At 42.0% G+C, this 26,651-nt stretch overlaps 1 protein-coding gene across 1 annotated transcript in view; it reads right to left on the reverse strand.

Annotated features, from left to right (window-relative positions):
- The window catches only part of NWD2 (NACHT and WD repeat domain containing 2), a 193,156-nt gene that overhangs the window by 88,620 nt on the left and 77,885 nt on the right, over window positions 1-26,651 (reverse strand). The window contains exon 2 of the mRNA XM_066232506.1: window positions 15,786-15,874. Coding sequence (XP_066088603.1) covers window positions 15,786-15,874 — 89 coding nt within the window. The remainder of the gene's footprint in view (window positions 1-15,785; window positions 15,875-26,651) is intronic.

Below are 26,651 nucleotides of genomic sequence, written 5' to 3' on the forward strand. Positions count from 1 at the left end.
GGAAATTACAGAGCAATATCTCTTATGAACATAAAACAGACATCCTCAACAAAAATACCAGAAAACCTAATCAAGCAACATATAAAAAAATTATACAAAACAAGTAGGTAGAATTTATCCCAGGAATGCAAGGTTAATTTAGCATCAGAAAATCAACTAATGTAATACACCATATATCAATAGAATAATGTACAAAACCACATGTGCAATATCAATAGACACACAAAAAATGATGAAATCCAACACTCCTTCACCTATTAGCTCTTCATTTCCTCTCTAAAGTATTACTCAATTCCATTTACCTAGGTGTAGAAGCCTTTAAGCCAGTGGTTCTCAACCTTTCTAATGCTGTGACCCCACAATACAGTTCCTCATGTTGCGGTAACCCCAAACCAAAAAATAATTTTGGTGGCTACTTCATAACTGTAATTTTGCTACAGTTATGGTTCGGAATGTAAATACCTGATATGCATTATGTATGGTATTATGGGGATGGCTTTAGGCGACCCCGCCGGGGTCAAGACCCACAGGTTGAGAACCGCTGCTTTAAGCAAACTATTATGTTCACATATTACAATACAACTTGATCATTAATTATAGACCTGAAAAAATAATCCAACACTTCTTGATGATAAAAACATTCAACAAACTAGGAATAGAAATTAACTTCATCAACCTGAATAAAAGGCATATATGAAAAACTACCTAATATTATACTTAAGAAGGACTGAAAAGTTTCTCATTAAGATTAGGAATATGAGAAGAATATCTACTGTCAGTGCTTCCATTCAACACTGTACTGAAGTTTCCAGCCATGGCAATTACACAAGAAAAAGAAATAAAATACAATCCAGATAGGAAAGGAAGAAATAGATCTATCTTTATTCATAGATGACATTATCTTGTACAGTTGACCCTTGAACAACATGGAAATTAGGAGTACTGACCCCTCATATGCAGTAAAAAATCTGTATATAATTTTTGAGTTGCCCCCAAATTAACTACTACTAGCTTACCATTGACCAGAAGCCTTACTGATAACAAACTATCGATTAACACATTATATATATAATGTTCTATACACTGTATTCTTACAATAAAGTAAACTAGAGAAAAAATGTTATGATTTATAAGAAAAATATATTTACAGTATTTATTGGAAAAAGAATCCTTGCATAAGTGTACCAATGTAACTCAAACCTGTGTTGTTCAAAGGTCAACTGGATTTTGAAACTGCTAAGAAAACCACTATGTTGGAACTAGTGAGTTGAGCAAAGTTATAGGATATCAGATCAATATACAAAACCCAATTATACTTCTCTATACTAGCAATGAACTATCTAAAATGAAATTAAGAAATTTAAATTCCATTTAAAAGAGCATCAGAATAAAAAAGTTGGGAATAAATTTAAGAAATGCAAAATTTACATGTGAAAAATTACAAAACAGAAAGAAATAAAAGATCTGACTAAACTGAAAAATATCCCATGTAAATGAATTAGGAGACTTAATATTGTTAAGTTGGCAACATTTTCCATATAAACTTGTAGATTCAATGCAATCACTATAAAACTCTAGGCTGGCTTATTTACAGAAATTGACAAGATGATCCTAAAATTCATATGGTAATTCAAGAGACCATAAATAGCCAAAACAATCTTCAGTAAAAGACTGAACAAAGTTGAAGGACTCACACTTTCAGATTTTAAACTTACTATAAAGCTACAATATTTAAGACAGTATACTACTTGCTTTAGGATATTCAGTAGAATAAAGCTTAGAATTCAGAAACACATCCTTGCACCTGGGGGCAACTGACTTCAACATAGTGCCAAAACAATTCAATGAAGAATAGTTTTTATCAACAAATGATACTGAAACAACTGAATATCACCATGTGAAAGAATGAAGTTAGACCCCTACCTCATTCCATATAAAAACATTAACTCGGCCCTGGCTGGTTTGCTCAGTGGTAGAGTGTCAGCCCGGTGTGTAGGAGTCCCAGGTTCGATTCCCAGCCAGGGCACACAGGAGAAGCCCATCTGCTTCTCCACCCCTCCCCCTCTCCTTCCTCTCTGTCTCTCTCTTCCCCTCCCGCAGCCAAGGCTCCATTGGAGCAAAGATGGCCCGGGCACTGGGGATGGCTCTGGTCGCAACAGAGCGACACCCCGGAGGGGCAGAGCATCACCCCCTGGTGGGCGTGCTGGGTGGATCCTGGTCGGGCGCATGCAGGAGTCTGTCTGACTGTCTCCCTGTTTCCAACTTCAGAAAAATACAAAAAATAAAAAACATTAACTCAAAATATATCATAGACATAAAAAGTTAAAAGTATAAAACTCTAGTTTTTTGAAAACATAGAGTAAATCTGTGTGACCTTGGATTTGATAATGGATTCTTAGATATGAGAGCCAAGTACAAGTAATCAAAACAAAAACTATTAATTGAATTTCCACAAAATTAAAAAATTTTTGTGCTTCAAAGGACACATAAAGAAAGCAAAAAGAACACCCTCAGAATGGAAGAAAATATTTGCAAACTATATATTTGATAGTGGATTTGTATCCAGAATATATAAGGAGTTCCTACAACTCAATAATAAGACAATCCAATTAAAAATGGACAAAAATTAAGTAGACATTTCTTCACAGAGTATAAAGATTCTCAATAAATACATGAAAAGATACTCAATAGCATTAGTCATCTGGGAAATGCAAATAAACACTACAATGAAACTTCACTCCCACTAGGATAGCTATAATAAAAAAAAGACTTAACAAGTGTTGAGGATACAGAGCAATTGGAACTTTCACACAATGCTGGTGAAAATATACCGTGCTGTTTTCCACTTTGGAAAACAGTCTGGAGTTCCTCAAATGGTTAATCATAGAGTTACCACATGATCCAGCAATTCTCTTTGAGAGGTACCCAAGAGAAAGAAAAACATAGGTCCACACAAAAGCTTGAATCTGAATGTTCACAGCAATATTATTTATAATAGCCAAAAAATTAGAAAAATCTAAATGTCTATCAAGTGATCCACAGACAAATAAAATGGTATACAAAGGAATATTATATGGCAATAAAAAATAATAAAATACTGATCCAATGCAACAACAATGATGAGCCTTGAAAATCTAACACTAAGTGAAAAAAGCCAGCCACAAAAGACCACCTGTCCTGTAGTTCTGTTTACATAAAATACCTAGAACAGAAAAATCCACAGAGACAAAAAGTAGATTCATGGTTGCTAAGGGCTGGGAAGAAGAATAGGGCAATTAGGGAGTCACAGTGAAAGGGCACAGAATTTCTTTTAGGGGGAGGAAAACATTCTAAAATTGATTGAGTATTGCTTTACACAACTGTGAATATAGTAAAAACTGTACACTTTAAATGGGCAAATTTAATGGGAAGTGAGTTATACGTGGACGACACTCTGCATATCTAATTTGCATTGTGATTTTCTACAGGCCTGACACCCTTTGTTCATAGTAGAACTGGGTGCAAGAACATTGCAAATTTAAATCAAGTGCTGGCATATTAAGAGTTAAACGTGATCTCACTGCAGACCAAATGACCCCAGTAAAAGTCGAAACAAGGCTTCCACTTGCGTTTTTAAATAGAAGCCTGAGCGTCACATTATTTCTTTGCTCTGTAGGGGAGGCTTCTGTAATAGGTTTGTGCATCTTTTATGTCCTGAAAATCTGACCAGCGCTGCTGCCCTCTGGGTCTTTATAACTCCGTATCTCCTTACTCCGGGGCTTTCTTTCACTGTTCTCCCGCTTCCAGCTTTTCTCCCTTGAACTGTTTTCTTCCCAACTGTCTTTTATGGGAAAAAAAAAAAAAAAAAAAAAAAAAAAAATGATGAAAAAAGATAAAATTAGGCAACCGTGAAGGCAAGGAGGAAATAAATAAATGAAGCATCTCACTTGTGCGACACAAACCACCATTTGGGGCAAACAGACGTGCCATATATCTGCATGGTCGATAACTGGCAGAAAGCGGCTGGAACCCAAAGTGCTCAACGAGACAAGATTTATAACAGACTTAAAAAATTAAGCTTAGCTTTTAGCCTAATGTCCAGGCACCGCAGACACTGAAATCTAATTTTCTATTTATTGGAATACTAACTTGTTGACAGCACATTTTATGTGCCTTTACTAATTTTGTCATTAGGCATAAAAACTCAGGAAAGGAATTTGATTTTATCTCTTTTTTACTTAAAACCATCTAAGTTGTTTTAAAATATTCTTAGGGATGCTAATTTATCATGCTTAATATAATGTGCTGAATTGGTCTGAAAACAAAAAGCCAGCAAAAGAAAAGCCCTACTAAATTTCAATCACTTTAAATCAGACATAATAGTTTAAATACCAAGATAACTGAACAAACAATAAATCAAACGGTAAGAAACAAATAATAACCTAATGTTTTACCACAGGACAAAAGAAAACCCAGGCAAATTTGAATTCATAATGGCTTCACCCTATCATCTCTTTCAAGGGCTTTTAAATTTAAACATTTTCCAAAATATTTTCCTTCTCAATTTTCCCATGCCATATGACACTACTGAGTGCAGAGCAAAAATGTAACCACAGAGACAATAGGGCTGACTTTGTTGTTCCTCAAAGTTATTACAATGGGAAGCTACACACTCATTCCAATGACTCTGCCATTGCCTGGGGCATTTCCTCTGTAGCAGTCATCATATTTTGTATTGAAAAAACTCCTATCACTTTATAGTTAGTTTGTTTTTATTACAAATGTTATCTCTTTTGTTTTATTGGCCTTTCCTTTTATAAAACATGGCTCTGAAAAGACCTTTAGCTCATTTAAAAAAATCAAATCTATTCTTCTTTTTTGTGTGTGACAGAGACAGAGAGAGAGACAGAGAGAGGGACAGATAGGGACAGACAGACGGGAAGGAAGAGAGATGAGAAGCATTAATTCTTCATTGCGACTCCTTAGTTGTTCATTGATTGCTTTGTTCATATGTGTCTTGACGGGGGTAGGGGTGTGCTACAGCAGAGTGAGTGACCCCTTGTTTAAGCCAGTGACCTTGGGCTCAAGCCAGCGACCATGGGGTCATATCTATGATCCCATGCCCAAGCCAGTGACCCCATACTGAAGCTGGTGAGCCCACTCTCAAGCCGGTGACCTTGGGGTTTCAAACCTGGGTCCTCTGTTTCCCAGTCCAATGCTCTATCCACTGCACCACCACCTGGTCAGGCAATCAAATCTATTCTTAAAGGGATTACATCTGCCACTACTAAAAACATTCAAAAGAGCACAGAGCAGGTTCAGAAAGATTTGAACAGAAACAACAATATTGTGCTATGGACTAGCTTTCAAAGACGATACAGTGGTGAAGATAACAGTCATCTGAAGTTGTTTTAGTGGTTGGATCCCATTACTGGAATACAAAAAGAAAACCACCAAACCCTTTTCAGGTCCACATTACTCATATCCACACTTCTACTAGAACTACTGTAAATACTGCAGTTCTCTAGCTACCTGCCATTATTCTGTTGGCTATATATGACTAAAATACATATTTCTCAGAAAATCAGGTCCTATATCAAGCCTAGGAAGGAGAGGCTGGCCCCAGTGATCATACACAAACACCAGAAAGGAAGAAGGTCTCATAGCCTGAGGTCAGATAATGCTTTATCCAATGCCTCATGAGATCAGCAAACTGCTGCGACCAGTTGCCACTCTGTCTAGGGAGAGTTAGCTTTAACAGTGATGGGAGGGAAGGACTAACCCATGAACTAAGGCAGGACCTCTGACTATTAAGGCTTAATAAACATGGAGGCAGAGAGAAGCTACCAGGAGTTGTTGGAGGAAGAGAAGAAGCTACAAGCCAGAAGCCGCAGCTCATCTGTATGGCATGTAACAAGCTGGAGAAGGCCATGGCACAAAGGACACTTAGCCAGGCTGCCACTAGGTACCAGTTTCCTTCAGTGGCGGCACCTGACCTCTGACAAGGGTATGTGACTGGGTGAAAACCCAACATCAGCTCTATACTTCATTTGCAGCAAGCATCACCCTGGTCACTGCTGTTTCAGATTTTCTTCTCTGTGAAACTATAAACTCCATGGTGAACCATGTTTGTTTTCAACACTGTGGTATCCACTGCACCCACAACTCTGCCTGGTGCAGAGCAGAGAACCAAGGAGTCTATGAATAAATGAATAAAGCCCATGGGATCCAGCACCTTGACCTGCCCCTGGAGAGCTAGGGTAGACATGAGTGAGGGAGAAAGACAGGAGTCTGAACTTGCAGGATGCATGCATAGCAGACTGTTCTTCAGAGAGGGTAAGACAGATTCTAGACAGACCAGCACCACAGGTGTGATGTGGCCTGCCCATATGGAGATAAGGTCATAGCACCATAATTTTGGAAGCTGAAAGGAAACAAAATCAGGTAAAAGAAAACTAATTTTTTGGTTACTTTTCAATGCTTTATAATTAATTACTGACAAAGTAAATCTCTTATATGAGTATTCTTTTTCCAGTGCAAAGACCTGTTAAAAGGTCTCCTTTCCCTTTTATAAGAAATAAAAAACGAGAGTGGGAAGAAATGGCTAACCTGCATTCAGAATTTGAGTCAAGTTTCATGGCGACTGTACCCAAATGGGACGCTTAAATGTCACCTGTCAATGGGACCCTTTATTCTACTTAATAAAGGATTAATCTTATTGGGGGGTGATTTCCAGGGTTGGGGTCATCAGACAGCCACAACTGAGCAGAACGAAACATTCAGCAAAGTACAGCTCCTCCAGTAAATGCTGGGTCTCCCCACAACGCCACTGCTCTGTATTTAGGATAAGTATCAGGCAGAAGACTGTCTATACACACAGAGTAAAGGAAGAACAATGCCATCTTTGGAAGCCAGTCATGAGAATTCCAGAAGAGCCAGTCCATGCTGCAGAAATGAGGGAATATTTACAATAAACTGGAGCAACTGAAGGTCAAGGATGAATGACATAATGTTTTTCTTTCCTTCTTCCATCTCTATTCACCTTCCTTCCCCCCTTTTGTAAACTGGCTCGTGGAAGGGAGGAAGATGATGTAACATGCTTTTAATATTTTTTTACATAATATTAACTTGGTAAGACCCGCTCAGGCTTTGACAGACAGAACCGAAATGTGAAGTGCGCTAGACAAATTGAGGAGCTGGCCGGAGTGAAATGATGTGTGACTCAGTGAGGGAATATGCATTTCACTTCAGAAAGAGGCGTACATCTGATTACTAGAAAATGGAAGAGGGCTGATTAGTTGACAATATGGGGTAAGGGGCCAAAGGCATCACAACGGAGCTTGTCAATTATAGAGTCATTGATGTATTCTGGCAAGTCAGGAGGCAGAATGCGTTCTGAGATTCCTGAGTAACAGACGGTTGGGAGGGAAAAACTTATGCGTAGAAGGAGTCTGGGCTCCTTTTAGGACAGGGGGCAGTGGTGGGGGAAGAAAGAAGCCATGAGAGAGAAGCAGGTGGACAAAACTAAAGACGAACCCTCAGTGTGAGGGGAGTAGCCGTTCCAGTCAGTAAATCTTAGGAAGGCCAAGCTAATATAAGGCTCAAATCATTTCACTTAACCTACAACTGTGATGCGCAGAGAGAATGGAGCTACTTTATTTAGTCTAAAATGGGCACGGGCTTTCTGCCCAAGTCTCCATCCACGTGCTCCTTCAGTGCCTTCCGCACCAGACACTCAGTGTTACTGCCCTGAATTCACATAACAGTCCTGGAAAGGAAACACTGTCCCATTCACAGTACAGTGAGGTCAACTATGTGCCCGAGATCAAGCGCCTTGCCCAGTGTCACAGGACTGGTCAGTTGTGGACCCGGAAATTGAATCCTAACAGAAAATGCTGTTGCCACTCTACCCCATCAATGACTTAATGTGCTGTAACTTATGGAATCTATAATATCAGTTGTAGGCTGCTCTGATGTTGTGTTTTCCACTAGAAAAAGAGATGCACTGCCAATGACATCGTGACATATGACATACCACTTACTGGCGAGATGAATCCTGATTTCTGAGATGTAAAAATGTGAAAAAATAAAAACAGGCATCTTAGACTGAGAGAAATCTGGTAAAAATACTGCTTTAGGAAGATTACCTGAGCAGCTATGTCCAGTCTGGACCAGAACGCAAACCACCCAGGGTAAGAAAAGGTTGGGAAGGGTGGCCGTCGTCATTCAGCTATTAGAAGACAGCCCGAGTGCAGACAGAGCCTCAGCAGATGGAAAGGAAAGGCAGCCTTCTGAGAACCACGCTGGCCAGGGAACCACCGGGGACGGCGACAGTGTAGCTCGAGGGCGTGAAGGGTGAAGAGTGGATGAATTACACACCAGGATTTTAAAGTCCGGAAAACTGGGAAACGGGAGCCAACGAGAAGCTGTGAAGAGGGAGGAAGGATGGGTTCTGTTTTTGGTAGATGAACTGTCAACGACCAGAGAGTTATCTGCACGGAACCAGGGAGGGCAGAGAGCTGGAGATGCTGACGGGGCGTCACTCACACATGGACACCCGGTGAAGAGAAGATAAAGCTCTCCTTGGGGGTCCGGGGAGGAACAAAGCAGGTGGACAGCTGTGGACTTGTGCTGCCACAGGAAACACAAAGAGATGGAACCTCCAAGTGAAGGAGGGGACAATTCTAGACTAAAGGAGGCAGCTTCATCCAGGCTGAGCACCCGCCCCTGGCCTGCTCTTGGGTGAGCAATGTCACTGTGAGGCAGAAAGCAGGTATGCGAGGTCCTCCTGGTGACCGGGCCTGCGGGTTCCACTCCCCCGCTTGCTCCCCTCTACGCCTGGGATTTCAACCCTCGTCTGCGGGAGAGAGAAGCAAGGGCCGGGCCAGCGCCTGGGAGTCCCTGCTCGGGGGCCAGCTCTGTGCACCTAATTGCAAGGGCAAACGGGGAAACTGTTTTTAAAAAGCTATATTTATTAGCAGAGTTGCAGAAAGGTAACAACTGGTACCCACTGTGACAAGGGCTGTTCATCTAAGACTGGGAAATAGTGTTTCCATCACTTGCCTTTCCTGATTTCAAATCAAGCTTCAATCTTCAGACAGCTGGCAGAGAGCTGCTGGCGGTCCTTTCAGTCGGCTGTCCCCTGCCTCTCTGCTGCGAGGTCCCGAGCCCACACCACTTCGAAGGTCGCGTTAGCTATTCCAGGTTATGCACCCTATTAACTCTATGTCCCAAAATGACCAGACAGAAGAAATAGTTACTAAAGGATATGTGGAAACGTTTCTTTAATCATCTTTTTTTTTTTTTTTTTTTTTACATGTACAAACAAATTTCCAGTCTCACCGTTAACTCCTCTAGTTGTGTCTCTGTCACTCTTAGCTGGATACCTGTCACCAGGCAGTCAGGCTCTCACCTGTCAACAGGGCCCTACCCTAAGGCCACTGCTGTCTACATCTGCTTTGTCCAGCAAGGGAGCCACTGGTCATATATGCCAGGCACCCAGAACATGGCCAGTCAGATGGAATGTGTTGTGAGTCTAAAACACAAGGCACGGGCAAAGTAGGTTTACAGTCTGTACGGAGAGTAATACAAGCATCGATAAATAATACAAGCATGAGCTGTTTTATGTACTCACAATTGTAAACCTACTGCTGTCCACCCTGTTTACACTGGACTTTGAAGGCTAGTATGAAAAGAGAATGTAAAATACCCCCCTTAATAAGTTTTCTATTGATTATATGTTGGAATGACAATGTTTTGGATATAATGGCTTAAATAAAAAAAATATTTTTAATTAAAAAAATTTTTAAACATTTTCTTTATTTGTTTTTAAAGAGAGAGGAGAGAGAAAAAGACAAGGGGAGGAGCAGGAAGCATCAACTCCCATATGTGCCTTGACCAGACAAGCCCAGGGATTCGAACCAGCGACCTCAGCGTTCCAGGTCGACACTGCATCCATTGTACCAGCACAGGCCAGGCTAAAATACAGTATTAAAATAAATTTTACTTTTTTTTTTTTTTTTTTTACTTTTAAATATGTAATTAGTGGAAAATTTAAAATTACATTTGTGGCTTATCAGATCTGTGACTTACATTATACATTTGAGTAGCATGGTTCTAGACTCTCAGCGTCTGGGTCTAATTCATTTACTCAATAAATTTACTTCAATCAACCAACATTCATTATGTATATAGTATGAGCCAGGTACTATACATAATGCTGGTGATATGAAGATATAAATAATAAAATTGCTGACCTCTATGAGTTTCATTTAGTGAAGAGAATTTTAAAAGTAATTAAAAACAATATGACAAATGCCACTAAAGATTCAGAATGAAGCATTATGGAATCTTAAACAGGAAATTCACTGTTTCTTAAAGAATGAGTAGAAATTTTCCTAGTTTGCATGGTGGGCAATTTAAGGGTACCCCACAGAGAGGACACGGTGAGTGTGAAGACTCAGGGAGAAGACAGAACACTTTGGGAAAACTGAGTGTAGTTCAGAAAGGCTGACCTAGTCTGCCTGTGGAGAAGGAACAGATAAGACCTCTGTGGGAGGCAGGGGTGGGACAGAGGAACTTGCACGCTGTGCTCAGAAGTGCAGACTGTATCCTGGAGACGGCACAGGCAGATCTGTATTTCAGAAACCCCACTGCCGCGATGCTATGGGAGACGGACCAGGTGGCCAAGGCGGGCAGGGGGTTGATGCTGGAGAGGAGGAGGGCGAGAAGAACCCCAGAGTGTCCGCTATAATAGTCAAGGGGGCAATAACACTGATTAGAACAAACAGGAGAGACTGGAGAGATATTTAGGGAGGTAGAGTCTGCAGGCCTTTGGGATTTACAGGGTGCTAGAAGGTGAAGAGAAGAAAACAGGTTTATGAATTTTGGTGACTAAGATGAAATGAGGGAAACACAGTTGCCCACTAGAGAAGTTGGCTATCAGAATGTATTCTTAAGGAATGACCGTTGAGTGGCTTGACTCGAAGGAAAATTGCTTTCAAAACGGAGGTGTCCTGAGTGCCCAGATGAGTCAAGAACCCCTTTAGAGCTCTCTGCCCTAACCAGGTTTACTGGGGGCTCAGGGGACCAGTACGGGATGGGTGGGTGGACTCAGAAGAGTTCAGGGATAAAAGGGGGGATATTGGGGAACTGAAAAAGACATCTTGAGAAAGCAAGGTCTTGAGCTGTATTTTAAAGGACAGGGGGTAGAGAAGAAAGGGTGTTTCTGAGAAGGGGGGAGAACTGAAAGACCTAGAGAGAAGGAGATTTTCAAGTCAGACATGTCCAACCAGCAAGATGTGCTCCGAGGACAGGTTGAGAACGGAGTGTTTACTCTGGGAAGAGCGGGTGAGGAAGCTGGTGAGACAGCTGGGGTCACAGTAAAGAGGGACCCCGGAGGCAGCAGGGAGCAGGGAAAAGCTTCTAAGCAGAGGAGCTGACCACATGGCATTTAAGTGAGATTAACCTTGTTGTAGTGTACAGAAAAACTCCCGCAAGTTGATGGTGTAGACACGTCTACCTAACACATGTTTACGAAACCCCAACAAACATCAAATGTTCTACCAGGCCATGGAGACTTAAAGATGAATAAGAACAAGTCCCTTCCTCAAGGATTTGCAACCAACTGAGGTAAGCAGAAAACTGATTGTTAAGATGCTTTTCGTTCATCCAATTGTTTGCAACAATGAGGGTTAGACCAGGATCTCATTAGGAAGAAGGGAGAGGAAACATCTGAAAGCAATCACAGATGGCACCTGTGGGTATAAATACAAACCCTTGTATATAGTGGGTCTTGTGCTACCTGTTTTTGTCCCATTTTGTCTTTATTTTCCCCAATTTCTTCTCCTTGCTCTTCCTCTCTATCCTCTTCTTTATAGCCAAGGGCACTTACTGAACACTACAAATCAGATGACATAATTTAAACAGCTTGCCTTTTTCTGAAGCCGTGTGTGTTCTCTGCTCTGAATGGGGCTGATACTCCTTCCACTTGGTCGTTTCCGTCTCTGAGCAGTTAACCTACATATATCGCAGACAGAACTGAAGTTCTCACGATCAGAGGACCGGCAGCATTTTCATTAAGTATCTTGGTTTAAGTGAAAAAAATAAAAGAAAATACTGGAAGACAGCCTTCTATACAGGCATATAGATAAAAGTTGTGGTCCTGCTTGAAATGTAACTCTGTATCCTAGCAGTTTAGTTTGATAATTTAACTAAATGGCCTAAATTATGTGCCAGATACCTGACAAATCATTAAGATGAGTAAGACACTATCCCAGTCCTGAGAACTCTCGCCTCTTACAGACAGGTATGAAAAAATTTAGCTAGCCAGATGTCTCCTTATCTCCACTGCTCACTCTAGTCCATGCTGTGATCGCTTCTTATTTGTATCATCTTCCCACTTCTGCCATTCTTCCCCACCTCATCTTAGTCTCCTCAAAGAGCTCTAATAAATCTCTTAAATATAAGTCATATAATGTCACTCTTTTCTTTCTTAGTAAAATTCTAATTCCTTGATCTTGCCCATAAGGTCCCATATGATCTGACCCTGATGTCATCTCCTGCAATTATTTTCCTTACTCCATTTCACTTGGCTTTTTAACTGTTCCTGGAATATTCTAATCACGCTCCCACCTGAGACCCTGGTTGCCTACACCTAGCACCTCCCTCATTAGATGTCTGCATGACTGGCTCCATCACTTTCTGCAGATCTCCTCTCCAAGGTGGTTTTATTACTGAGTCTTTCTCTGACTCAGTATTTCTGAACACCTTTATCCTGCTTTACTTTGCTTAGAAACACTTACTGAATAAAATGCATCTATTACCATTGGAGTTTATCATTTATTGTCTGCCTCCCCCAACAATATTGGTTTGCTCTTGTATTCCCAACACTTGGAATGTTGACAGGCATGTGGTGAACGGTCAACAAATATGTCTTGAATGAACTGGATGAATGGCTGCGAGTTATGCACAGGAGTTTGGGGGGGTCAAAGAGAAGGGTACAAGGCATATTCTGGGAGAAATGACAAATCAGAGAAGGCTTCCTTAAGCAAGAAATGTTTGGGCTGAGTCTTCCTTCATTCACATGCTCATGCATTCAATTATTCATTCAACACATTCTTATAGAGCTGTCCTAGGTGACAGGAACTATTCTGGGACCAAGAATATATAATAGTTGTCATGAAGGCAGGCACGTCCCTGTTCTTGTGGAACTTGCAATCTGGGGGTGGAGGGAGACAATAAGCAAGGCAAGACATGAGTAAACAAGAAAAAATATCTGATATTGACACATGCAAGGCAAAGATCTAAAACAGAGGTGCACTTTAGATTGGGCCATTAGGGAAGTGACATTTCAGTGGAGACCTGACGTACAATAAGAAGATGAGGAGGTGAGCTACTCCTACAGAGCCACTCCAGGGCAAAATCCTTACATGGGAATGAACTTGAAGTGTTCAAGGACCCCCGGCTAGAGGACATGTGGCTGCAGGGCAGTGGGCAAAGAGGGGAGGAGATGGGTTAAGATCAGACAGAGAGAGTTTTAGGACTAAGTCGGATTTAGGGAGAACCAGACTGAACAACACTGTAGGTGGAGAGAACAACGTAAGTAAAGGCAAGAGGCGTGAAATCGATTGGGATGTCTGAGTAACTCTGGGAGATTCATTTCTCCTGGGTTCGCTGCACAGCCAAGGAGGACGGCCAGCCTCGGATACAGGAAAATTATTCTTTTCATGAAGCTTCTGGCACTGTATTTTGTTGCAGTTGAAAAAAGAATCATAACTAGAAAACATCCTCATGGAGATCCATATTCAATCTACCAGAGAAGTTCTGTAGATTCTTAGAAGGTTTAGTTATCATATTATTTGAGCTCCTGTTAAGCTTAGAAGCTGGGAAGCACATGCAACCTTGCATATTTTATTCTAAACACAAGCTCAGACCTGTAAGCGGTCACCACCCCCATTTTAGACATGGAACTGAGGGACTGGCAGGTGAACTCCATGTCTGCTTTGCCCACTGCTGTTTCCACTACTGTCTAGCAGCTTGTCAACTGATTCATCGAACCTGCCTAGAATGAGTCCGGCCATCAATTCAGTCTATGAACCTTGCTTGCTATAGTTTTCCTTTGGCTTTAGCCGCCTTCTTCTGTGCTTACCTATAATTTAGAAAACACACTTCTCTATTTTTCTTCTCAGCTAACCCTAACCAATACCATGTTTTATGGATGTTGTTCTGTAGCTCAGAGACTTCCTCCTTCTACTGATAAAAATGATGCAAGTCCAAACTCCCTCAAAGATGGGATTAATATGCTTGGACACATTTCTTCCTATAATAACTAAGTCTCCAAGTCTTTGGGAATCTTGACAGATCAACAATTTTGTAAGAGTTGAGACCCTGTTGTTATCAGTAGAACCAGATTCCTCGAAGAAGGTAATGCTAAGTTCACAACAATTTTTTTTTTTAATTCAGTGAGAGGAGAGGAGGTAGAGAGACAGATTCTAGCATGCACCCTGACTGGGATCCACCTGGCAAGCCCCCTATGGGGCGATGCTTTGCCCATCTCCATTGCTCAGCAACTGAGCTCTTCTTAGTGCTTGAGGTGGAGGCCATGGAGCCATCCTCAGCACACAGGGCCAATTTATTCCAATTGAACCATGGCTACAGTCTGGGAAAAAAGGGAGAGAGAGAAGTGAGAGGGAGAGGGGTGGAGGAGAAGATGGATGCTTCTCTTGTGTGTCCTGACTGGGAATCAGACTCAGGACATCTACACGCCAGGTTGACACTCTACCACTGATCAACCAGCCAGGTCCCACAACAAGAAATTTAATTTAGGTTCATAAGTTACCAAGCCAATGGTACCTTATGAGTAACTACTCAAGGCACATGCACGGAGACTGAAGTCATTTGATTCTAGAATTTTATGCAGCATATTAGAAGGCATCACGAGGTATACCAAGATAAAATATATATCCAGGAGGAAGCAAAGGAAGGGTGAAATCTTCTCCTACTGACACGGGTGCGTTCTGTACTCTTACTCCACAGACCTCCCGTACATATTCCTCACTTAACAGCGTAAACATATAGTAAAGATATAGCACTGGAGAATTAAGATTTCCAATGTAAATGAGGCTAAAAAATTCTGTCTAAATGTTACCTGTTTCCAGGAGCCATTTATTTTTTCAATTTTTGGATGCCTAGGATATGTCCACATTTTCAAGTACTTTTCTCTTATGTGACAAAATCAACGGTGTCTATAAATGCTAGGGTTTTCATAAGCTTTAGCAATGACATGCACAGTTACTGTCTCTTGAAAGGCTGATATAATTATTTTTTGTTAAGTGGTAAATCTCCAAAATGCTCAGGAAAAAGGGCGCTCTGCATTGTGAATAAAAGTAAAAGGTAAGACAGGAGGCCTGGCTTGACTGCTAATAGGAAACACCTGTGAGAAAGCTGGTCCCAATTTTCAGATGGCAAAATATTTTTAGCAACCAGAGCTTACAGGCAGGTGCTCAACAACCTCCACCTTTCGATTATAGTGGAAATTGTCAAAAAAGCAAATAAACACAGTTTGAAGAATAAGACAAGCCAGTAACAGGCAACATCCAAGAAACAGACCATAAAAGTGCAAAACCTGAGAAACGAGTAAATGTCTTATCTCGATTTTTCAGTGTTTCTTTTTACCCACAGTTACAGAAATAGCATTTCTCAGGGCTTAACCTGTCTTACATAGCACCCAAGTTGTGACAAGAAACAAACACAAATATTAGTTATTCAGCTGACACAATTAAAAATGAAATTAGTATCAGAGTTACCTGAAATTCTAATCCATAATTTTCTCTGCAGAATTCTCTCAATTTAGGATACACATTTTCTCTTAGTGCTTGTCTTTCTGCTCCCGTGTCTGTGATAGAGAAAAACACACAGAAAATGAATTATGGCTACATATATACATTTCTGGAAAGAAATGAAAGCATAGGAATAAACAACATTAGTATAATCAAGCTGGGGTGCTGCATTGTGAAATGAGGGGATATTTTATTGTGGTGGGAGACAAGCTCTTAACTGTAGGGAGCAGCAATGCTCCGCCAGGTGCACACAAGAAGCCAGCCGGGTGGACGGAGCCTCATGGGTCACTCCTGTGTGTACTGGCAGAGCTGAGACTTCACAGCTGATTCTTTATGGCCACACAGACCCTCACATGGAGCTCTTAAATCACCAGGACCCCACTGTCTCTGGACTAGGTAGAACAAAACAACTGCGGAGCTATCAGGTGTTTTAGCCTCAAGAAATATAAATTTCAAAACACACACACACACACACACACACACATGCACAAACACACAGATTAACTTAGTTATTGGCTTCTAGAATATCCAAACTCTATTAACATTTCCTATAGTATTTAGAAATAGTGTGACTTTTACAAAATTTAGTAGAACGTGAATGTAAACATGAATGTAAAAATTAGGAGAGGTAAACCGTGGGAGCCAACACCCTCCCCAAGCTAGCAGATTCCACACACCACAGATTTTTACTTATGTATATATTTTTTATTAAGTGCAGGGAGGCAGAGACAGACTCCCATATATACCCTAACCAGAATCCACCCAGCAAGCCTCCTACCAGGTAATGCTTTGCCTTTCTGGGCCACTGCTCCATTGCTTGGAAACCAAACTATTTTAGCGCCTGAGGTGAGGCCATGGAGCCATCCTCAGTGCCTGGGCCAATTTGCTCAAACCATTCAAGCCATGGCTATGGGAGGAGAAAAGGGGGGGGGCAGGAAGGGGTGGAGAAGCAGATGGTCGCCTCTCCTGTGTGCCCTGACTGGGAATCAAACCTGGGACTTCCACACATGGGGCTGATGCTCTACCACTGAGCCAATCAGCCAGGACCCACATACCACAGATTTGATGGCTAGCAGTTTAACACTGTAACATCTCCCACCCCGAGCTTAGGGACTTCTGTTATATCAGAGAGGGGATTGTTTCACAGGTGCCACACTGTAAAAGTTTTGAAATAAAAATACTTTTTATTTTCCATGTCATCAAAAAATGCAAGAATAATGAGAGAACCTGAAATCAGAAGAGCTGCAGGCTATGTATGCACTTAATGTTGAATGGTTTGCACAGAAAGGCATTCTAAGGCCATCTGTGCTGGACAGCGTTCTGCATCAATGACGACATGCCAGGATTCTGACAGCAAAGAGAGACTGTTCCTTGCCCAACAAATTTCAGTGCAAGACGAGAAACAGGGCTCTTAAAAATTAGCTTAACGTGTTATCTCATGAAAAGTACCACGTGCTCAATATATCTCAATCCCCGCCATGACTAGGAAACATTTGCCTGCCACATTTAGAGCTAAGGAACCGATTTAAAAGAATTTCCTTATTATTCTCAAGCACATCTGTCCATGCAAATTCAACCATATGGTATGCAGACCTACTCTGCTCTCCTGCTGTTCTGAAGCCTATTTTGAGATGTAAATAACCAATCTCAGGAGTCTGAAGTGCAGCTGTTGCCTGACCGAGTGACAGGGACCAGTGTTTACATGGAAACCAAAGATTCAATACAAGGTCTTCTAGATTAGCCTGTGATCCAAACACACAGGGTCTTTTCCAACAGTAGATCCAACATGGACCTACGTCTAAAGGAAACAGGCAGGCAACGCTGAGGAGCAGTGCATTTCTGCCGCGCCCACGTGCAGCTAGGGCACTGCTGGGGGCAGGATATTACGCTTCCATGATCTTACACAATTTACATAACCTTGGGATTAGATGCCCATCCTCCCTCACCCCACTTGAAGAGTTGAAAACACTAACTTCATGATTAAACTGACAGTATCCCTAACAATCTCTCTAAAAGGTTACAGATGTTTAAATCCCAAATAACAAAAAAAAGTCACTTTTAAAGTGACTATCAGATGTCGAAGTTGGGACTATAATTAAACAAGGATTACTGTTAAGATATTCTTTTAAAAAGTATCAAAATAATACACAAAAAATATGAACTAAGGAGCAGAAATTAAAATTTTCACTGTAACCCTTATTACTAGGTACTGAGCCCTGACTCTGCAGTAGTAAGGTGGGTGAGACAGAAGTCTAGTACCTCATTACTGATATTCACTGAGTGCCTACTAGAGCCTAGCTTGTGCTGGTATTTCTATGTGGGTTTTCTTAGTCACTTCTGACAATAACCTGATGATGTAGGTAAAATTATTATTATTATTATTATTTTGTATTTTTCTGAAGCTGGAAACGGGGAGAGACAGTCAGACAGACTCCCACATGAGCCCTACTGGGATCCACCGGGCACTCCCACCAGGGGTGACGCTCTGCCCACCAGGGGGCGATGCTCTGCCCCTCCGGGGTGCCATTCTGTTGCGACCAGAGCCACTGTAGCGCCTGGGGCAGAGGCCAAGAAACCATCCCCAGCTCCCGGGCCATCTTTGCTCCAATGGAGCCTTGGCTGCAGGAGGGGAAGAGAGAGACAGAGAGGAAGGAGAGGGGGAGGGGTGGAGAAACAGATGGGTGCTTCTCCTGTGTGCCCTGGCCGGGAATCGAACCCAGGACTTCTGCACACCAGGCCGACGCTCTACCACTGAGCCAACCGGCCAGGGCAGTAAAATTATTATTCCTTATTTTTTATAAAAGGAAGCCAAAAAATAGAGGAGTTAAGAGACCTACCTGAGGTCACAGGAGCACAACATTAGAGAATTCGGATTTGAAGCTAGAGTCCAATGTCACAGTTTGCTCTAACCATGGAAAATATGCACCTGTGCAAAGACTCAATCTTTAAAAGTGGTAACTTCAGAGAACGGTTAAGGAATGTTGGAGTCCAAACATTTATGAAACAGAAAAACCTGAGTTATCCTTAATAGACTCATCCCTTTCTGTAATTCACCCTGCAACAGCCAACTCATCAATAAGTCGTCTTTCTCCACCTACCTCTATGCAAATCCTGGACTCCTGTTATTTCTCTGCATCTCTGGTACAAGCCTAGCTCGTCTCTCGTCTGGGCTCTGTCTCTCTGTTTCTCTACCTGCCCCCTTCAATCCATTCTGCGCAGAGCAGCCAGCCTGATCTTTCAAAAGGGTAAATCCTATCACATCACTGTCACGCTGAAAACCCTACAGCAGTCTTCGTGGAACTTGGCAGGAAGCCCGCGCTCCCTACCTTGAGCTCCCTCCCTGAGCGCTTTCCTGGGTTGTGTCCCTCTGGACTGGAGTTCATGTGGTTCCAGATTCCATCCCCGCTCGTGGCCTTTGCTGGAGCTGTGACCTCTTCCAGGAAGACTAAGTCATCTGATGGCATCTCCCGCCATTCAAGTGTCAGCTTGAATGTCACCTCCTCAGAGAGCCCTTCTTTGAGCCTGTCATTTACAGCGCCACCGTCTCTCACATCACCCCCTTTACATTCTCGGCACATTACTCATCACTGTTATTGGTATTTGTTTACTATCTCTGTTCCCCACTGCAACGTGAGCTCAAGGGGAGTCAGAACCTTCTCTTGTCTCATTCACTGCTGTGTCCCCAGTGATTAGTGTTCAGTGAAAGAATGAGTGAATGAAAAAACCCACACAGGCGCCAGTGACAAAAAATGAGCTGACAGGCAACGCTTCCCTGTAATTACCTCCAGAAAGAGGAAGGCTTCCTACATCACAGTGTGTCACTGGATAGATACAGAATCAAGACTAAGTGGAATTCTGGGAAATAAATCCATGGGATTTAGAACGTTGGTTTCATGAGGTAAGTGAATGAACAAAAATATTGATTTCTGGCTTTTGTGTTTCTGGAAGAATAGTATTACATTTTACCAAGTTACGTTGAACCTTTCTAAGAATGGGAAGGGAGCCTGGGCCCATATCTGAAAGGCATTCCGTGTTAATTACTAATATCACAAAAATGACTCAGATTTTTCCCTTACGTTTTTAATGGATAATGATTGGCTCTGGAAATGGAACAGTAATTAAGATAAAATGGATTAATTATAAAGGGTGACAGACAAGCTGGCTTCATTATACAAAAAAAAAAAAGAAAAAAAAAAGCCTGATTCATACTGACAGCAAATCCGGATGTTGGCAATTAAAAACATTAGAATGTCATGGACAAAAGTAATTAAGTCACAGAATGTCACATATACAGGGAGTTCCTAAAACAGTGTGGGTCAGAGACAAAGTATGTCATCATTTACTCTTATACATACATAGCCAATTTACCCATTTACATCTGCCTTGCTCCATAATGCTTTGAGAAAAGGTACACTAACACTTCGGAAGCACTGTTAGGTTTTTAAGGAGTGGTTTTCTAAATAATTCCTCAATGATTTCAGAGTTGAAAGTGTAAGAGCAGTGTCTGTCTGAGTTACCCACAGGAAGAACATTAGTTGGGGAAGAATTATTAATCAATACCATTATCCTACTTCGAGAAGGGTTTAGATTAATTTCAAAGTTTTATTAAAAATAAGGGTGGCCAAAATAGTCGGGTTGGATTGGACCCTCTTCCTGCCCCTCCCTTACCCAAAGTTAAGGACATGAGCAGTACAGAAGTCTATTCCTTCCTGGCAGCTCAGGAAATGTATTAAGGATCTACCACACACCCTCGAGCTTACAACTGTCATTGCAGCCTGGTCTCCAGGGGTTTTTTACACCTCTGTCTGAGTTCTTTCTCTTTAGTTGGTCCCCTTAGCCAGCCACTGGGCATCTATCTAATTGCTGCTGTTGTTGTTTAGGTTGATTTCTTTCTTTTTTATTATTTATTTATTGTGTGTGTGTGTGTGTTTGATAGAGACACAGAGAGAGAAAGACAGAGAGGGACAGACAGACAGGAAGGGAGAGAGATAAGAAGCATCAATTCATTGCGGCACCTTAGTTGTTCATTGATTGCTTTCTCATATGAACCTTGACCAGGGAGCTCCAGCTGGGCCAGTGACCCCTTGTTCAAACCAGTGATCTTAGGCTCAAGCCAGCAACCTTAAGCTTCAGGCCAGCAATCTTTGGGCTCAAACCAGCAACCATGGGATCATGTCTATGATCTCACTCAAGCCAGTTACCCTGTGCTCAAACTGGATGAGCCTATGCTTAAACCAGTGATCTTGGGGTTTTGAACCTGGGTCCTCAGCATCCCAGGCCAACACTCTTTGCACTGTACCACCTCCTGGTCAGGCTACGTTGATTTCTTGTTTGGTGACTTCCCAGAGGCTGTCTCCTCTAAGTCCTTTGGGCCCAAGGAGCCACAGTCACCGTTCTTTATTTCATTGTCATCAAATCCTGTCAATTTTATTGTACTTTTTTTTTTAATTTGGCCACTCTCTATTTTTGCACTCTCTGTCTCTGAATCCAGAGAGTCCAAAAGTCTCCTATTGTATTGACTAGTTAGTTATCTGTCCCTCCTCATCACAGACAAAAGCAAAAAGCAATTTGCTCACTGAAGATGTTGACTGGCATCTGGAGGCCCAGAGGATAAAGGCCAGAACATTCAGCAGATAAAAATGTGTCTTCCAGCTAAGTTCCACCTTTTCATGATTTGTTTTGTTTTTTTTCTTTTTGACAGAGACAGAGAGAGGGGAGAGGAACAGATAGGGACAGACAGGAAGGGAGAGAGATGACAGGCATCAATTCTTCGTTGCGGCTCCTTTAGTTGTTCATTGGTTGCTTTCTCATACGTGCCTTAACCGAGGAGCTACAGTAGAATGAGTGACCCCTTGCTCAAACCAGTGACCTTGGGCTTCAAGCCAGCAACATTTGGGCTCAAGCCAGAGACCATGGCATCATGTCTATGATCCCATGCTCAAGCCAGTGACCCCACGCTCAAGCTGCTGAGCCTACACTCAAGGTGGCGACCTCAGAGTTTCGAACCTGAGTCCTCTGTCTCCCAGTCTGATGTCCTATCCAGTAAGCCACCACCTGGTCAGCCCACCTTCTCCTATTCTTCACCATGTACCCTCCAGAGTATTTTTTGGATGAGTTGAACCTGAACCATGTTGCAGCACACACTATTCTCCTTGATCAGCATTCCATATCCATTGCATTCCTTTAGCTTGGCAGAGGCCCCACCCTCTGAGTCCCAGTCAAAGGTAGCTCACTTTGTGAATTTCTCACTAGTCAGAGGCAGGCTTCTTACCCCTACGTAACACCATGTACTGTACTTTATTATTATTATTTATTTTTATTTGTATCCCCCATTAAGCCTGTGAACCGATAGAAGGCAGGAAATTTTCATATATCTTTACATCACAGAAATTAGAGTGGACCCCAGAACACAGTTAGAAACTCAATAAAGGCATCAGCAAACAGATGCTATTATAATGAAAATATTAATTAAATCCAACCAAAGAATGAATGTCACTATAGAGCTAACATAAATCAAAATCCAATGTCATTTTCAAATAATAGTTGATTTATCAAGAGCATTAATAGTCATGTGTGAATCTGGCGTGATGTTACAACATATATGATAGTGTACAGCATGGTAGGGAGCTTAGCTGATCCTCCTCCCAATAAGCAATAATAAAACTGAACAATATGTTCAAAATAAGCAGTTAAATGCAGAGGCAGATTAAAGTCGGTTGAGGCCCTGGACACAGAAGAAAATAATATTGGGCCCCTTAAAAAAAAGAGAGAGACAGGGAAAATAAAAATACATGTTAACCATATTTTAAAATAAATTAAAAATATTATGTACTACTAATGCTAAAATTGCACATATGAAACCAAACTTGGTGTCATTAGAAAAAAGTGTAAAGTTGGAGTTTTGTGGGCCCTTCAGAAGTTGGGGCCCAGAAGGTGCACCTGGTGTGCCCACTGTTAAATCTGCCTCTGTTTAAATGCAGTGTAAACCAACCAAAGACTAAAGGTATAAATCAAATCAAGAAGTGATTATTCATGAAAAACAGCTGAATTTTGGGTCAGAAAAGTAAAGTCTGTGGGTTTCTTGCCTAGGCATCTCCTCCTAACCACACTACCCACCTCCTCCTAGAGAAGGTCAAGCTGTGAATATCAATGACTTCATTGGTAGAAAGGACTTGCTTCATTTGGATCCAAGCATGGGAAATCTCCATGTCCATCTGTGTTGTCGGTAACAGCAGTGGTCTCAGAGGTAGACAAAACGGGAAGTCCAGTGTCTCAGCTTGCCTGTGGCTTCATCCATATTTAATAAGAAGATCAGGGAAGTGAGCAGCCATCAAGGGCCTTGATAAGCTCTCCACAAATTCCTGGCTGATGGGAAGGCTACCCACTAACACAAGGCAGGCTGAAACGCTATCCACACATTCCTGGCTGACTTTGAGCCCATGTACACGGGGTAGCGGAAACACGAGCAGGCCTAGTGGAAAGTGACAGATGGGATGCATTTAAACAGTGACTAAACTTTGCATTTGTTCCCCAACATACACAGACCCACTGGCAGAGAGTGAAGTTCTTACTGGCTTGAGGTAATTGAGAAGAAATTCTAACAAATCTGTGACTAACACCAAGCTATGCAGATAAATGGGTGACTCCTAGGAAGCCAGGCTTCATGATCATCATCAGATAACTGGGCAGAGATATCAGCAGCCCACATAGTGTGAAACTGATTCCAGAGACTTAGTGCAGGCAAGTTACTAAGCAAACCAAAAAAAAAAACCAAAACAAAAAAACACAAAGAAACAAATTAGAAACCAGCACTCACAGGTAAAAATCAGACTCTAGCTTCCTAAAATGTCCAGTTTTCAAATAAAACTATGGAAGACATAAAGAAATAGAGAGATGTGACACATATTCAGGAGAAATAAACTGTTCCTGAGTGAGTTCATATACTGGATTTAGTTGACAAAGACTTCAAAACAGTTATCATATATGCAGGATGGAGCAAAAGCAGAATTACAGTCGTGAGTATATTAAAACACAGAGTTTATTCTTGTATTATTTACTCAGTATTGTATTGTATTGTATTATTTTCTATACAAACCTATTTTGCTCCACCCTGTATATTCAAAGAATTTATGATAACTGTGATTAAAAATTAAAGAAAAATGAATAAGTTTCCAGAAACCTGTGGAACAGCATTAATTATAGTTATATATATATATATATATATATATATATATATATATATATATATATATATATATATAAAGGGAGTCTCAGAAGAATAGGAGAAAGAGAAAGGAGAAAAAATGTTTTGAAGAAATAACTTCCAAATGTTCCAAATTATAATGGAAAACATTAACCTGCATATTCAAAATGTTCAAAGAACCCAAGCAGGATAAACACTAAGAGATCCACACTTCGACTCATAGTCAAACAGTTGAAACCAAAGAGAAAGATAAAAATGACTCACCACATATAGAGAAACTATACAATTAATGGTTGACTTCTTATCAGAAGAAATGAAAACTAGAAGGCTATCGCATGCTATAGTCAAAGTACTGCAAAAATGTCAACCAAGAATGCTATATCTAACAAAACTATGTAAAGTAAAGACTAGAGGATATTATGTTAAGTGTAATAAGGCCAGGCACAGAAAGACAATTACTGTATAGTTTCACTTATATGTAGAATCTAAAACAGTTAAACTCATAGAAGCAGAAAGTAGAACAGTGATTGCCAGGGGCTGAGAAAAGGGGGAAATGGGGAGATACTGATCAAAGGGTACAATTTCTATTATACAAGAATAGTTCTGGAGATCTAATGTATAACAATGTGATTATCCTGTATTATACACTTTAAATTTGTCAAAGGGGCAGATTTTAAGTGTTCTCTTCACAATAAAAAATGAATAGCCTGACCAGGCAGTGGCACAGTGGATAGAGCATCAGACTGGGATGCAGAAGACCCCGAAGTTGCCAGCTTGAGCATGGGCTCATCTAGTTTGAGCAAAGCTCACCAGCTTGGACCCAAGGTCACTGGCTCAAGCAAGGGGGTTATTTGGTCTGTTGTAGCCCCACGATCAGGGCACATATGAGAGGGCAATCAATGAACAACTAAGGTGTTGCAACAAAAACTACTGATTGATGCTTCTCATCTCTCTCCATTCCTGTCTGTCTGTCCCTGTCTATCCTTCTCTCTGATTCTCTGTCTCTGTAAAAAAAAAAGAATAAAGTGAAAAAATGTTAACTATGTGAAGTGATAAATATATTAATTTAGCTTGATTGTGGTAATTAACCAATATATCATACATGAAAACATAAAGTTTTACACCTTAAATATGTATAGTTTTTTCTCAATTATACCACAATAAAACTGAAAAATAAGGTGGAATAAGGCCATTACATGTTCTAAAATACTAAGAGAAACTGTTGCTAAAAGATTTAATTAAAGGTATATACTGGAGGCGGCAAGATGGCGATGGAGTAGGCAGATATACCAACTTCCACCTCCCAGAACCAAAGTGGATTACAACTTAAGTTTAAGAACCATCATCTGGAAAAGCAACATTGGACTAAACTAGGAGGACTCTTTAACCAAGGAACACTGAAGAAGCCACACTGAGACTGGTAGGCAAAGTGGAAACACGGAGGGGGCTGCTCAGCTCCCGGGTGCAAACGGCAGCCTGGAGGGACTCGTGTGGCAGGAATAGAGTTTAGTGGAGAGGGGAGGGTCCTGAGCCCCAGGAACAAAGCCCCAGTCTGCAGCCCCAGAGCCTAGAAGAGGCACATGGACAGTATTTAGCTGCAAAACAAGGCAGGATACTGTTTGTGAGAAAGAGACAGATTTCTCAGACCCAGGATTCTTCTTAAAGGAACCACGCAGAAAACATCTTTCACAACCACTCACCCGGGACTCTGGGAGACTGGGAGAGTTGAGAGAACCAGAGTAGCAGGAAGAGAGTATAATCTAGGGAGGCATAGGGAGAAACATTTTGAGGGACAGCCACCCTAACCCCTAGGGCTGAGTCACCCACCAAATCTAAAGGGAATATTTCCTCTGGAACAAGCAATACCAGCAAAGAGAAGTAGGACACCAGCTAAACAAGCTCTCCCATGGCATTCAGAGCAGAGTCGCTTAGGAGGGAGCCTTCAGAAATACAGTATTGAGTGCTAGGGTCTGAGCTGCAGCGCCCCCACCCACACTGCTGAGGCCTTGCCAGAGGGCGGGTGGTGGTAGGACACAAAAGCGTGGTCCCGTTGGCAGGGGCGGAAGCCAGGCCAGCCACAACTGAGACTCAGCATGAGCTCAGTCTTACCTAGTAGGGGCGGAAGGGGTGCACAAAAGCAGTCCAACAAGGCTGCGGGCCGGGTGAGCAAGAGTGGTCCCGCCTGCAATCCCACCCACAGAGGCAAGGCAAAAGCCAGGGAACTGCTTAGACCCGTGACTGAGCACGGGCACGCAGCCCCACCTGGTCCGTGGAGCCAGGGCTTGTGGCCAGCGTGTGAGTGCAGCTCTGCCTATGGGGGCAAGGCAAAAGCCAGGGAATAGGCGGAGACCTGCAGCTGAGCATAGGTGCGCAGCCCTGCCCATGGTGCCAAGGTTTGTGGCCCCGGCATGGCGTGCAGCCCCACCTGTAGGGGTGCGGTGAAGGCCGAGGCTGGCCAAGGCTTGTAGACCTGGGCATGTGAACACAGCCCTTCCTGTGGAGGAGAGGCAGAAACTGCAATGACTGCTGCACTGGGCCGGCCCTGGCGATGCCCATACCCAAACGCCCGAGGCAATGTAGAGAGGGTGGCAGGTCTGCAGACAGATCACACTTAGGGAACACAGAGGCCA

The sequence above is a fragment of the Saccopteryx bilineata genome, chromosome 5, assembly GCF_036850765.1.
Source record: "Saccopteryx bilineata isolate mSacBil1 chromosome 5, mSacBil1_pri_phased_curated, whole genome shotgun sequence".
NCBI classification, from domain to species: Eukaryota; Metazoa; Chordata; class Mammalia; order Chiroptera; family Emballonuridae; genus Saccopteryx; species Saccopteryx bilineata.